At 49.5% G+C, this 12,171-nt stretch overlaps 1 protein-coding gene across 1 annotated transcript in view; it reads right to left on the bottom strand.

Moving 5' to 3' along the window:
- The window catches only part of LOC129858312 (protein LYRIC-like), a 40,461-nt gene that overhangs the window by 12,470 nt on the left and 15,820 nt on the right, over positions 1 to 12,171 (bottom strand). The window contains exons 4-6 of the mRNA XM_055927460.1: positions 8,052 to 8,207; positions 6,799 to 6,846; positions 6,433 to 6,600 (exon numbers count right to left, since the gene is read on the bottom strand). Of these exons, the coding sequence (XP_055783435.1) occupies positions 6,433 to 6,600; positions 6,799 to 6,846; positions 8,052 to 8,207 (372 nt within the window). The remainder of the gene's footprint in view (positions 1 to 6,432; positions 6,601 to 6,798; positions 6,847 to 8,051; positions 8,208 to 12,171) is intronic.

The following is a 12,171-nucleotide window of genomic DNA, read 5'->3' as shown; positions in this document are numbered from 1 at the left end:
GGACAATGTCATTAAATGGAATGATAAGGTGGGCTATACCAACTGATGGGAACAAGGGTATTAAACGGAATGATAAGGTGGGCTATACCAACTGATGGGGACAAGGGTATTAAATGGAATGATAAGGTGGGCTATACCAACTGATGGGAACAAGGGTATTAAATGGAATGATAAGGTGGGCTATACCAACTGATGGGGACAAGGGTATTAAACGGAATGATAAGGTGGGCTATACCAACTGATGGGGACAAGGGTATTAAACGGAATGATAAGGTGGGCTATACCAACTGATGGGGACAAGGGTATTAAACGGAATGATAAGTTGGACTATACCAACTGATGGGAACAATAAGGTGGGCTATACCAACTGATGGGGACCAACAGTGCAACCTCTGATGTTATTGACCATAACCGGTTGTAATTTTGGCTTTTTCGACCTCAGCCATACGCCAGGTACAGCGAACTCTTGGTTATTGTCCAGCCGTGTGGTCCAGTTGCTGCAGAGGAAGACCTAGTTAAGCTGCAGCTGGTCCAGAACAGAGCGGCACGTCTTGCTCTTCATTGTAATCAGAGGGCTGATATTAATACTATGCTGCCAGTCTCTCTTGGCTCAGAGTTGAGGAGAGACTGCATCACTTCATGTTTTTATAAGGAAATTCCAAGTTATTTGCATAGTCAACTTAACACACACACTGTACTGTCCTCCATATGCGTTACAGTACATATTAGACAGCAAAATAAACGCCTTCACATCAATAATCCTCAAAGCATGATCTCCATGTTCACAAGACGTATTGAGTTGAAACAGTGTGAGACAAAGACAATGTCTGCATAAAACAATATAATCTGTCCTAAAATACAAACTAGATATGAACGTAACCTGATATTTTGCTCACACTGACAACAAGCAAAAGCTAGGCTAACACACCGTAGCAATTAAGCTAGTGCTGTCCATCTATTCCACAAAGTAAACATCCATCCATAATAATGCTCTGAACGGAAAGATGTATGCAAAAGGAATGAAAATACTGACAAAGCTTCCTAAGGCGTACAACGTAATGGATGGACGAAGATCGTAAGCAGACAACTGAAACAGAGCACTCTGAACTCTACATGAGGCAGCAATGAACAACTTCATCCAAACAGGTCCATTTTCCCAGTAAAGGAATACTCCAGATCAACACTATGGGGAGCTAAATTCAAGGTTAGTAATATAGGTAAGTATTAGAACTCTGATAACTATGGAATGTCCATATAAGAGAACTTGTTTGTTTAGACCTCTGGAGGGAGGAGAAGGACGGGCCTAAGAAAGAGCTTAGTTCCTTCTTGCTTGCAGAGTCTAACCTCGACTTTACCACCCTTGCCGGGGAAGACCTGAGTGACCAGTCCAACAGGCCATTCATTCCTCTTGACTTGTTTGTCTTTGAGGAGCACAATGCTTCCAAGCTCAGGGTTGGGCTGGTTTGACTGCCACTTCCTTCTTATCTTAAGTGAAGACAGGTATGGTGGTTTCCTCCACCTATCCCAGAAGGTATTTGCAAGATGTTGAACCTGAAGCCACTGCCGCTTAAAGAGGTCCTTGGCTCCGTAGTCGCCAGCAGGACTCGAAGGGACTGTGTGAGGAGAGCAGCAGGTGTAAGTATGAGGGGGTCATCTGGATCTGTAGAGACTGGAACCAGAGGTCTGGCATTGATGATGGCAGTTTCGTGACTTAGCGTTGAATGACCCTGTTGGAGGAACATAGCAAGGAGAATCCTGGATTCTACACCAATCATCCTCTCCCAGGCACCACCCATGTGAGAGGCATGTGGCGGGTTGAATATTCAGATGCAGCCCTGTTCTGACAGGTAGGTATCCAAGGAATCGTCGTTGATGTTCGAGGGGATCTTATGTTCCTTGCAGGCCCCAAGGAAATTGGTCCCACGGTTGGAACGAATCTGCTTTGCTGGGCCTCGGATCGAGAAGAAACGCCTCAGGGCGCTGATAAAGCTTGATGTATCCAGTGACTCAAGGACTTCAATATGAACGGCTCTCGCGCTCATACAGGTGAATATGACGGCCCACCGCTTACTGTGGGCGAGGCCTCTTGTCTGAGGAGAGGCAACGGTCCATGGACCAAACACATCCAGGCCGACATGGGTGACCGGAGGCTCGGTGGAAAGACGATCAGCAGGAAGGCTGGCCATCTTCTGTGCCTAAGGAGGACAGCGAAGTCTCCGACAGGTGACACACTGGTGGATGATGCTGTTCACGCACCTTTTACCGCCAACTACCCAAAGACCGGTTGTACCGATGGCTCCCTCTGTGAAAAGGCATCCCTGATGTTGGATCCGTTTGTGTTAAAGCCTCACCAGTGAAGTTGCGACGTGATGCTTCCCCGGAATGATCAGGGGGTTCTTCTCGTCATGTCCAAGTTTTGCTTCTGTGATGCGACCCCCAACTCTCAGAAGGCCGTCTTTATCAATTAATGGATCTAAGGCTCTCAGAGAGCTTTCTTAGGGAATTTTTTCCTTGGTTCCTGATCCACTCAGGAAACTCTTGGATTGATTTCCTCTTGGACTGTCCGTATGACGATATCCTTTGACTGAGAGAATCTGTCTGGTGTGCATGCTGTCTGACAGTAGTGTCAGCCCTTACAGTTGCTGTTTTTTCCCGCTGTAGTGTTGAAGCGACGAGGGATGTGGATGAGGTGAGTGATGGCACGAGTCGGCGACTTCCACGCAGAGAACCTTGAAAAGCGTAAGGAAGTTGTCTTCAGTGTGGACACTTGGGGGGCAAACGTCAGCTCTCTGAGGGGGGGGGGAGCATCCCTTTCAAGACAGAGACTGGCGTGTCAGAAACGCTGGGCCAGAGAGCCAGGTTGTGTCTGAGAGGTATGCTGATCTGTAGGTAGATGGCACCACTGTTCTGGACGTGTAGATCTCCTTATCCGATGGACTCGATTACTGACAGACGTAGAAACGCCGGGTCTCATTGTAGATGTAGCCTAACACCACCTCACTGTCTGTGTGGAAGGTTGTATCATCAAGTTCCTATTTCTGAGGTGATGAGCTCGGCCACCTCGACTGCTGCGCAAAGTTCCAACCTTGGAATCGCGTGTTCTGGGCGTGCCGTCAGTTTTGCTTTACCCATAACAAAAGCCCATGTGACTCAATCCTTTGACGTCTGTCACTTTGAGGTAGGCAAAGGCGCGCTATTGCCTTCGTGGATGCATCCGAGAATATGCATAGTTCTCTTCGTCTCGCTTCTGAGGGTGAGACCTTAGTGGTGGCCCAAGGGCTTTGTAGGTTACATAGCTCTTTCAAAGACTCTCTCCATGCAACTCATGGCTCCTCCATTTCTGGAGGCAGGGGGGAGTCCCATTCGCCGTTGGCCATTGTGAGCTCCCTGAGAATAGACTTGCCTTGAATGGTGACAGGGGACACCAATCCCAGTGGGTCGTACAGACTGTTCCCAGTTGATAGCACTCCTCGGTGTGTGAAGTGCTTCTCATCTTCGGCTACCTTGAAGGTGAAAGTCTCGGTCCTGAGGTCCCAGTTGAGACCCAAGCTGCGCTGCATAGGCAGAGTGTCTGACCCTATGTCAAGATCTTTGAGGTCATTTGCGTGATCTTGAGATTGAAATGCTTCCATTACCTCCTTTCTTGAGGCAATGTTGTGTAACCTCAGATTAGAGTTGACGAGAATCTCTTGTGCTCTCTTGAGCAGGGTGACGGCATCTTGGACTGTAAGAAATGACTTTATGCAGGTTGATCGGGAGCTTGGGCATTCCACAATCTCTCTTTCACCAAGAAGAGTTTGAGACATGGCTCGAAGAGAGTAGGGCGTCCTTTCTCCAAAGTGTTTGTGTAAAAAGTACTCACTGAGAGAGGCTTGTGAACGCTCCCCAGGCAGACATTGCCTATTATGACCCACCCGAGGTCAAGCTTCTGGGCGTATGGTGAGTCATGGGACCCATTAACTTGCTTGCGCGCTTTGTAGACTCTGATAATGTCTCTTCCAAGAAGGAGCATTATGAGAGCCTTGGGTTCAAGTTCTGGGATGAGGTGAGCAAGGGGTTTCAGGTGAGCATGGGGTTTCAGGTGAGCATGGGGTTTCAGGTGAACAGGGGGTTTCAGGTGAGCATGGGGTTTCAGGCGAGCATGGGGTTTCAGGCGAGCAGGGGGTTTCAGGCGAGCAGGGGGTTTCAGGCGAGCAAGGGGGTTTCAGGCGAGCAAGGGGGTTTCAGGCGAGCAAGGGGGTTTCAGGCGAGCAAGGGGGTTTCAGGCGAGCAGGGGGTTTCAGGCGAGCAGGGGGTTTCAGGCGAGCAGGGGGTTTCAGGCGAGCAGGGGGTTTCAGGCGAGCAGGGGGTTTCAGGCGAGCAGGGGGTTTCAGGCGAGCAGGGGGTTTCAGGCGAGCAGGGGGTTTCAGGCGAGCAGGGGGTTTCAGGCGAGCAGGGGGTTTCAGGCGAGCAGGGGGTTTCAGGCGAGCAGGGGGTTTCAGGCGAGCAGGGGGTTTCAGGCGAGCAGGGGGTTTCAGGCGAGCAAGGGGTTTCACGTGAGCAGGGGGTTTCAGGCGAGCAGGGGGTTTCAGGTGAGCAGGGGGTTTCAGGTGAGCAGGGGGTTTCAGGTGAGCAGGGGGTTTCAGGTGAGCAGGGGGTTTTAGGTGAGCAGGGGGTTTCAGGTGAGCAGGGGGTTTCAGGTGAGCAGGGGGTTTCAGGTGAGCAGGGGGTTTCAGGTGAGCATGGTGGAGCGCTACGTCTGGAGTTGATTTCTCAGATCGGTTGTTCTGGATGTCATTACACTCGATGAGAGTTGGCAGTGGAAGATCCATAGATTCTACCTGGTAGCCGTTTCCTCTTCTGCCTACTTGTCTCCATCACTCCAGCGCAGGTCTTAAGGGAGTAGGGAGAGCTGGGGCCTTGTAGCCTGAAGATATCGAAGAACCACCAATGATCTGTTGCTTTGCTCGTCGAGGATGGTGTAGAATTTCACTGCTCTCTCTCGGTTGCCTGTTGGGTAGATTTTGACGAGGCAGATCTTAGTCGAGGATGGTGTAGAATTTCACTGCTCTCTCTCGGTTGCCTGTTGGGTAGATTTTGACGAGGCAGATCTTAGTCGAGGATGGTGTAGAATTTCACTGCTCTCTCTCGGTTGCCTGTTGGGTAGATTTTGACGAGGCAGATCTTAGAGAAAGACTTGTCGGGAAGTTCCTACCGCAGACTTGACTTATGATGTTACGTCGAAAGGAGGTGTGAGCTCTTTCTGCCCACTGTGCTCTGTAGGAAGGTCTGCTTTTTGACCCAGGGGGTTGGTCCTAGATGAAGGGCGGTGAAAATACACACAACTTAGGACAGGGAGTAAAAAGAATTTGGAGCAAAACGAACAAGGAAAACCAAAACTCACATTTCTTTCAACCTTACAAAGGTTGAGCTTGAATTCACACCTCAGCTGATGTGAAGTGTCTCCCCAACATCTCTTAAACTCCACTGGAGCACTGGGCCAGCCACTCCTAAATAGCACCTGGGCCAGCCACTCCTAAATAGCACCTGGGCCAGCCACTCCTAAATAGCACCTGGGTCAGCCACTCCTAAATAGCACCTGGGCCAGCCACTCCTAAATAGCACCTGGGCCAGCCACTCCTAAATAGCACCTGGGCCAGCCACTCCTAAATAGCACCTGGGCCAGCCACTCCTAAATAGCACCTGGGCCAACAGGTGAAACACTTTCCCACTAACGAGATGGCAGCCAGCACAGGTGTAACGCATACTGACTGACGAGGTGACACCAATCTGTGCACCTTACGTGCTAAAATGCTATACGTGCTAAAATGCTATACGTGCTAAATGCTATACGTGCTAAAATGCTATATGTACTAAAATGCTATTCGTGCTAAAATGCTATACGTGCTAAAATGCTATATGTACTAAAATGCTATTCGTGCTAAAATGCTATATGTGCTAAAATGCTATACGTGCTAAATGCTATACGTGCTAAAATGCTATATGTACTAAAATGCTATTCGTGCTAAAATGCTATATGTGCTAAAATGCTATACGTGCTAAATGCTATACGTGCTAAAATGCTATATGTACTAAAATGCTATTCGTGCTAAAATGCTATATGTGCTAAAATGCTATACGTGCTAAAAGTCCAACCTCTTAAAATGGAAAAAACAAAACTTTTAACAGGACCAAAATTATGAATCCACCATCAAAACCCAAGCCTAGGTTACCTTCAGTGTCCCCAGGTGGGTTAGGTTTAAGCCCAGTAGGTTACCTTCAGTGTCCCCAGGTGGGTTAGGGTTAAGCCCAGTAGGTTACCTTCAGTGTCCCCAGGTGGGTTAGGGTTAAGCCCAGTAGGTTACCTTCAGTGTCTCCAGGTGGGTTAGGGTTAAGCCCAGTAGGTTACCTTCAGTGTCCCCAGGTGGGTTAGGGTTAAGCCCAGTAGGTTACCTTCAGTGTCCTGTCTCCAGGTGGGTTCGGAGTTCAAGTGTCGGGGTCCTTTAGGGATGGCCGGCCACTTGTCCCCGTCTGAAGAGCAGATATGGGTGGGCAGCTTCATGGAGATATCTGGCCACCCTCCAGCGTTCCCTGACGGCTCCTCTCTCCAGCTGGTGGACACTAGAGGGAGACATGGATCGGTCAGTGTTACTTTGGCTTAGGGAATATGTGTGTTATCCTTCCACGGACACACTCTGGATGCATCAAGCTGTGTTCTTTACAGGAAAGGACAGTCCAGGATCAAATATGTCTGTACAGGATTGAACAGTTTAGTTATTGACGGGACAAGAATCAGACTAGGAGACAGCGGTACTTTACCTGGTGTCGTGATAGAATCTCCTTTCCCAGTCCTCAGGTGCAAGGGCTCTACGGGGGAAGAGAAGACACTGTCTCAATGGAGAGAACAGACTGAAAATGTTGCTCACAAGGGAACTAAGAAAGAAAATCACTGACAACCAAACAGACAGCGGTTCTGAAAGGCACCTATCAGGGATGCCCAACATCCGGAGCCCTCCTCGGGAGATCACATAACACCGGGGCCCTCCTCAGGAGATCACATAACACCGGAAGCCCTCCTCGGGAGATCACATAACACCGGGGCCCTCCTCAGGAGATCACATAACACCGGAAGCCCTCCTCAGGAGATCACATAACACCGGAAGCCCTCCTCAGGAGATCACATAACACCGGGGCCCTGCTCAGGAGATCACATAACACCGGGGCCCTCCTCAGGAGATCACATAACACCGGAAGCCCTCCTCAGGAGATCACATAACACCGGGGCCCTCCTCAGGAGATCACATAACACCGGGGCCCTCCTCAGGAGATCACATAACACCAGGGCCCTCCTCAGGAGATCACATAACACCGGGGCCCTCCTCAGGAGATCACATAACACCGGAAGCCCTCAGGAGATCACATAACACCGGAAGCCCTCCTCAGGAGATCACATAACACCGGAAGCCCTCAGGAGATCACATAACACCGGGGCCCTGCTCAGGAGATCACATAACACCGGAAGCCCTCCTCAGGAGATCACATAACACCGGGGCCCTCCTCAGGAGATCACATAACACCGGGGCCCTCCTCAGGAGATCACATAACACCAGGGCCCTCCTCAGGAGATCACATAACACCGGGGCCCTCCTCAGGAGATCACATAACACCGGGGCCCTCCTCAGGAGATCACATAACACCGGGGCCCTGCTCAGGAGATGAGTGAAAGGAGTTTCAGATGTTCAAATCCAACTAAGAAGGGAGTGAAATCTGACATCTGCTTTGGAATAAACTGTCCCTGTAAACTGTCCCTGTAAACGGCTTCTTACACACGTCTCTGTTCAATGTAGTACATGTTTTAACTACACACCGGTACATATCCTTGAGAGCCTCTGACACACTTTATGAAGACAAAAGACACAGTGAGTCAGTGCTAGGGTTGCAAGCTCTCAGTAACTTTCCCAAAATGCCCAGAGTCACAGATTTCCTATTTATTCCTTACTGATTCTGATGATCTTCCAACCAGGATTTCTGGGAAACGTGGGAAAGTTACCAGCCTAATACAGATGGCATACCTCTGTTCTTCCTGTTGACCGGGGCGGTGAGAGGGGGCTGCTCCACCTGGCGGTGAGGTACCTCCACCCCCTCCGGGCTTCCTGACCCATCAGGCCCCTTCTCCTTCCTCTTCTGCTGCCGCTTCTCCCGGTTACTCACCTTAGTCTCCCACGTACCTGGAAGAGAGAGCAGGGGGTTGGTTTCTTTACATCTACTAGGATTATAAAATGTTGTTTCATCTCCCTACCTTTAAGAGATCTGGGGTGAATTTTCCCCTGGGTACAGATGTAGTATCAGTTTCCCCTCCCCCATTCTAACCTTGAGGGTATTTCCATGGTAACCAGATGTAGCATAAGCGTCCCCTCCCCCATTCTAACCTTGAGGGTATTTCCATGGTAACCAGATGTAGCATCAGCGTCCCCTCCCCCATTCTAACCTTGAGGGTATTTCCATGGTAACCAGATGTAGCATCAGCGTCCCCTCCCCCATTCTAACCTTGAGGGTATTTCCATGGTAACCAGATGTAGCATCAGCGTCCCCTCCCCCATTCTAACCTTGAGGGTATTTCCATGGTAACCAGATGTAGCATCAGCGTCCCCTCCCCCATTCTAACCTTGAGGGTATTTCCATGGTAACCAGATGTAGGAGCAGCGCCCCCTCCCCCATTCTAACCTTGAGGGTATTTCCATGGTAACCAGATGTAGGATCAGTTTCCCCTCCCCCATTCTAACCTTGAGGGTATTTCCATGGTAACCAGATGTAGGAGCAGCGTCCCCTCCCCCATTCTAACCTTGAGGGTATTTCCAAGGTAACGGATTTGCGCCGAGACTGATTTTCCATTTCAAATGTATGCCAAAAAAATTCAAAATGATTTTGTAGTTTAACAAACCATACAACTCTATGCACGACTACTTATAACATTTTACCAAAACATTTACTGAAAGAGCTGTGCATTTGCAAAGTTTGGAAACAGAATTTTGGTAAAATCTGACAAAAAGTTGTGTCCACGTTTTCCAAAAACTCTTAAATATCTGCTCTGGATTAAGATTCAAAAATGTCTGCAGAAAGAAAATGGGGTGTCAGCTATGACATGACACTTTGAAAAATATATATATTTTGGGTTGATGAACGACAGTAAGTGAAGTGGATTTATACCCAGGAACAGTGGTAACAGAGAGTGGATCTGAACTAAACAGAAATCCATAATTACAGATATGAATATCATTCTCTTCATGGAGATGTATCCTAAATAGGTACACAAAAAAGGTCGAAATACACCTTATCCTCCCATTGCATATTTTGGTATTATTCTACACACTGGCTATTATTTTAATGAGCCCAAACACAATCAAATTTGGTTGGTTCGAACCAAATCTGAACCAATCATAGACTTCCATGTTTGACAAGTTTGGACATCAAGGCATAGTAGATTAGACTACAGTCCAGTACTAGTGTCGTCATGATATCATGATACCAGGTTGAAATATCATGATACCCGATACCGTCATGGACACAAAAACAAAGGCGTATTAGCCAAAAAGTCCCAGAATGACACTTTATCCAGACAGATCATCTCAGCTACTACGCTGTTTAATATCATTACATTTGAAAATGTTTGTCAATTTTGTTTTAGAGACAGCTATGTATGCATTAAATGAATCAATGAGACAATCCATTTGACTTACCAATCTAACTACAAAACAACAACGGTACAAATGTGTATATCTCTTTTGATAAACTGGGTAAATCAAGATGTGGCCTAGGTCTAAGTCACAATACCGGTTAACACATATTCAATAGGAGTATGAATGTATAGAGTTAGTCAGCCTGTTTTAAGCTGGTATCATGGGGCTATAGATGACAAACAACCCCTTGCATTTAGGACGGATTTTATTGGCAAATGCTAAGAGAACATATGTTATTGTACTGATTGACATTTGCAAAGAAGAAGCAATCTCTTTTATAGAACGTGGCTGTGGAATCTAGTGGAAACCAGACGGGAGGCAGAACGTGGCTGTGGAAACCAGACGGGAGGCAGAACGTGGCTGTGGAAACCAGACGGGAGGCAGAACGTGGCTGTGGAATCTAGTGGAAACCGGACGCGAGGCAGAACGTGGCTGTGGAATCTAGTGGAAACCAGACGGGAGGCGAGGCAGAACGTGGCTGTGGAAACCAGATGGGAGGCAGAACGTGGCTGTGGGAACCAGACGGGAGGCAGAACGTGGCTGTGGAATCTAGTGGAAACCAGACGGGAGGCGAGGCAGAACGTGGCTGTGGAATCTAGTGGAAACCAGACGGGAGGCAGAACGTGGCTGTGGAATCTAGTGGAAACCAGACGGGAGGCAGAACGTGGCTGTGGAATCTAGTGGAAACCAGACGGGAGGCAGAACGTGGCTGTGGAATCTAGTGGAAACCAGACGGGAGGCAGAACGTGGCTGTGGAATCTAGTGGAAACCAGACGGGAGGCAGAACGTGGCTGTGGAAACCAGACGGGAGGCAGAACGTGGCTGTGGAAACCAGACGGGAGGCAGAACGTGGCTGTGGAAACCAGACGGGAGGCAGAACGTGGCTGTGGAAACCAGACGGGAGGCAGAACGTGGCTGTGGAATCTAGTGGAAACCAGACGGGAGGCAGAACGTGGCTGTGGAATCTAGTGGAAACCAGACGGGAGGCAGAACGTGGCTGTGGAATCTAGTGGAAACCAGACGGGAGGCAGAACGTGGCTGTGGAATCTAGTGGAAACCAGACGGGAGGCAGAACGTGGCTGTGGAATCTAGTGGAAACCAGACGGGAGGCAGAACGTGGCTGTGGAATCTAGTGGAAACCAGACGGGAGGCAGAACGTGGCTGTGGAATCTAGTGGGAACCAGACGGGAGGCAGAACGTGGCTGTGAAATCTAGTGGAAACCAGACGGGAGGCAGAACGTGGCTGTGGAATAGAGTGGAAACCAGACGGGAGGCGAGGCAGAACGTGGCTGTGGAATCTAGTGGAAACCAGACGGGAGGCGAGGCAGAACGTGGCTGTGGAATCTAGTGGAAACCAGACGGGAGGCGAGGCAGAACGTGGCTGTGGAATCGAGTGGAAACCAGACAGGAGGCAGAACGTGGCTGTGGAATCTAGTGGAAACCAGACGGGAGGCAGAACGTGGCTGTGGAATCTAGTGGAAACCAGACGGGAGGCAGAACGTGGCTGTGGAATCTAGTGGAAACCAGACGGGAGGCAGAACGTGGCTGTGGAATCTAGTGGAAACCAGACGGGAGGCAGAACGTGGCTGTGGAATCTAGTGGAAACCAGACGGGAGGCAGAACGTGGCTGTGGAATCTAGTGGAAACCAGACGGGAGGCAGAACGTGGCTGTGGAATCTAGTGGAAACCAGACGGGGGGCGAGGCAGAACCTGGCTGTGGAATCTAGTGGAAACCAGACGGGAGGCGAGGCAGAACGTGGCTGTGGAATCTAGTGGAAACCAGACAGGAGGCAGAACGTGGCTGTGGAATCTAGTGGAAACCAGACGGGAGGCAGAACGTGGCTGTGGAATCTAGTGGAAACCAGACGGGAGGCAGAACGTGGCTGTGGAATCTAGTGGAAACCAGACGGGAGGCAGAACGTGGCTGTGGAATCTAGTGGAAACCAGACGGGAGGCAGAACGTGGCTGTGGAATCTAGTGGAAACCAGACGGGAGGCGAGGCAGAACGTGGCTGTGGGAACCAGACGGGAGGCAGAACGTGGCTGTGGAATCTAGTGGAAACCAGACGGGAGGCAGAACGTGGCTGTGGAATCTAGTGGAAACCAGACGGGAGGCAGAACGTGGCTGTGGAATCTAGTGGAAACCAGACGGGAGGCAGAACGTGGCTGTGGAATCTAGTGGAAACCAGACGGGAGGCAGAACGTGGCTGTGGAATCTAGTGGAAACCAGACGGGAGGCAGAACGTGGCTGTGGAATCTAGTGGAAACCAGACGGGAGGCGAGGGAAACAAAGAAGTAATTAATAAAGTTTTGGGGACAATCAGCTTTGAAATCAGTATATTTTGCACTATGGTTAGCATATCACAAACCAAGTAGTAGGGTAGTGATTTAATGTTAGCGTCAGCTAGCAAGGGAAGTCAGCCTCCAATTAAAGCTGGAAGCTCCCATAGGGCAGC

Source organism: Salvelinus fontinalis, chromosome 6, assembly GCF_029448725.1.
Source record: "Salvelinus fontinalis isolate EN_2023a chromosome 6, ASM2944872v1, whole genome shotgun sequence".
NCBI classification, from domain to species: Eukaryota; Metazoa; Chordata; class Actinopteri; order Salmoniformes; family Salmonidae; genus Salvelinus; species Salvelinus fontinalis.
This window is presented reverse-complemented; position numbering and strand designations above follow the sequence as displayed.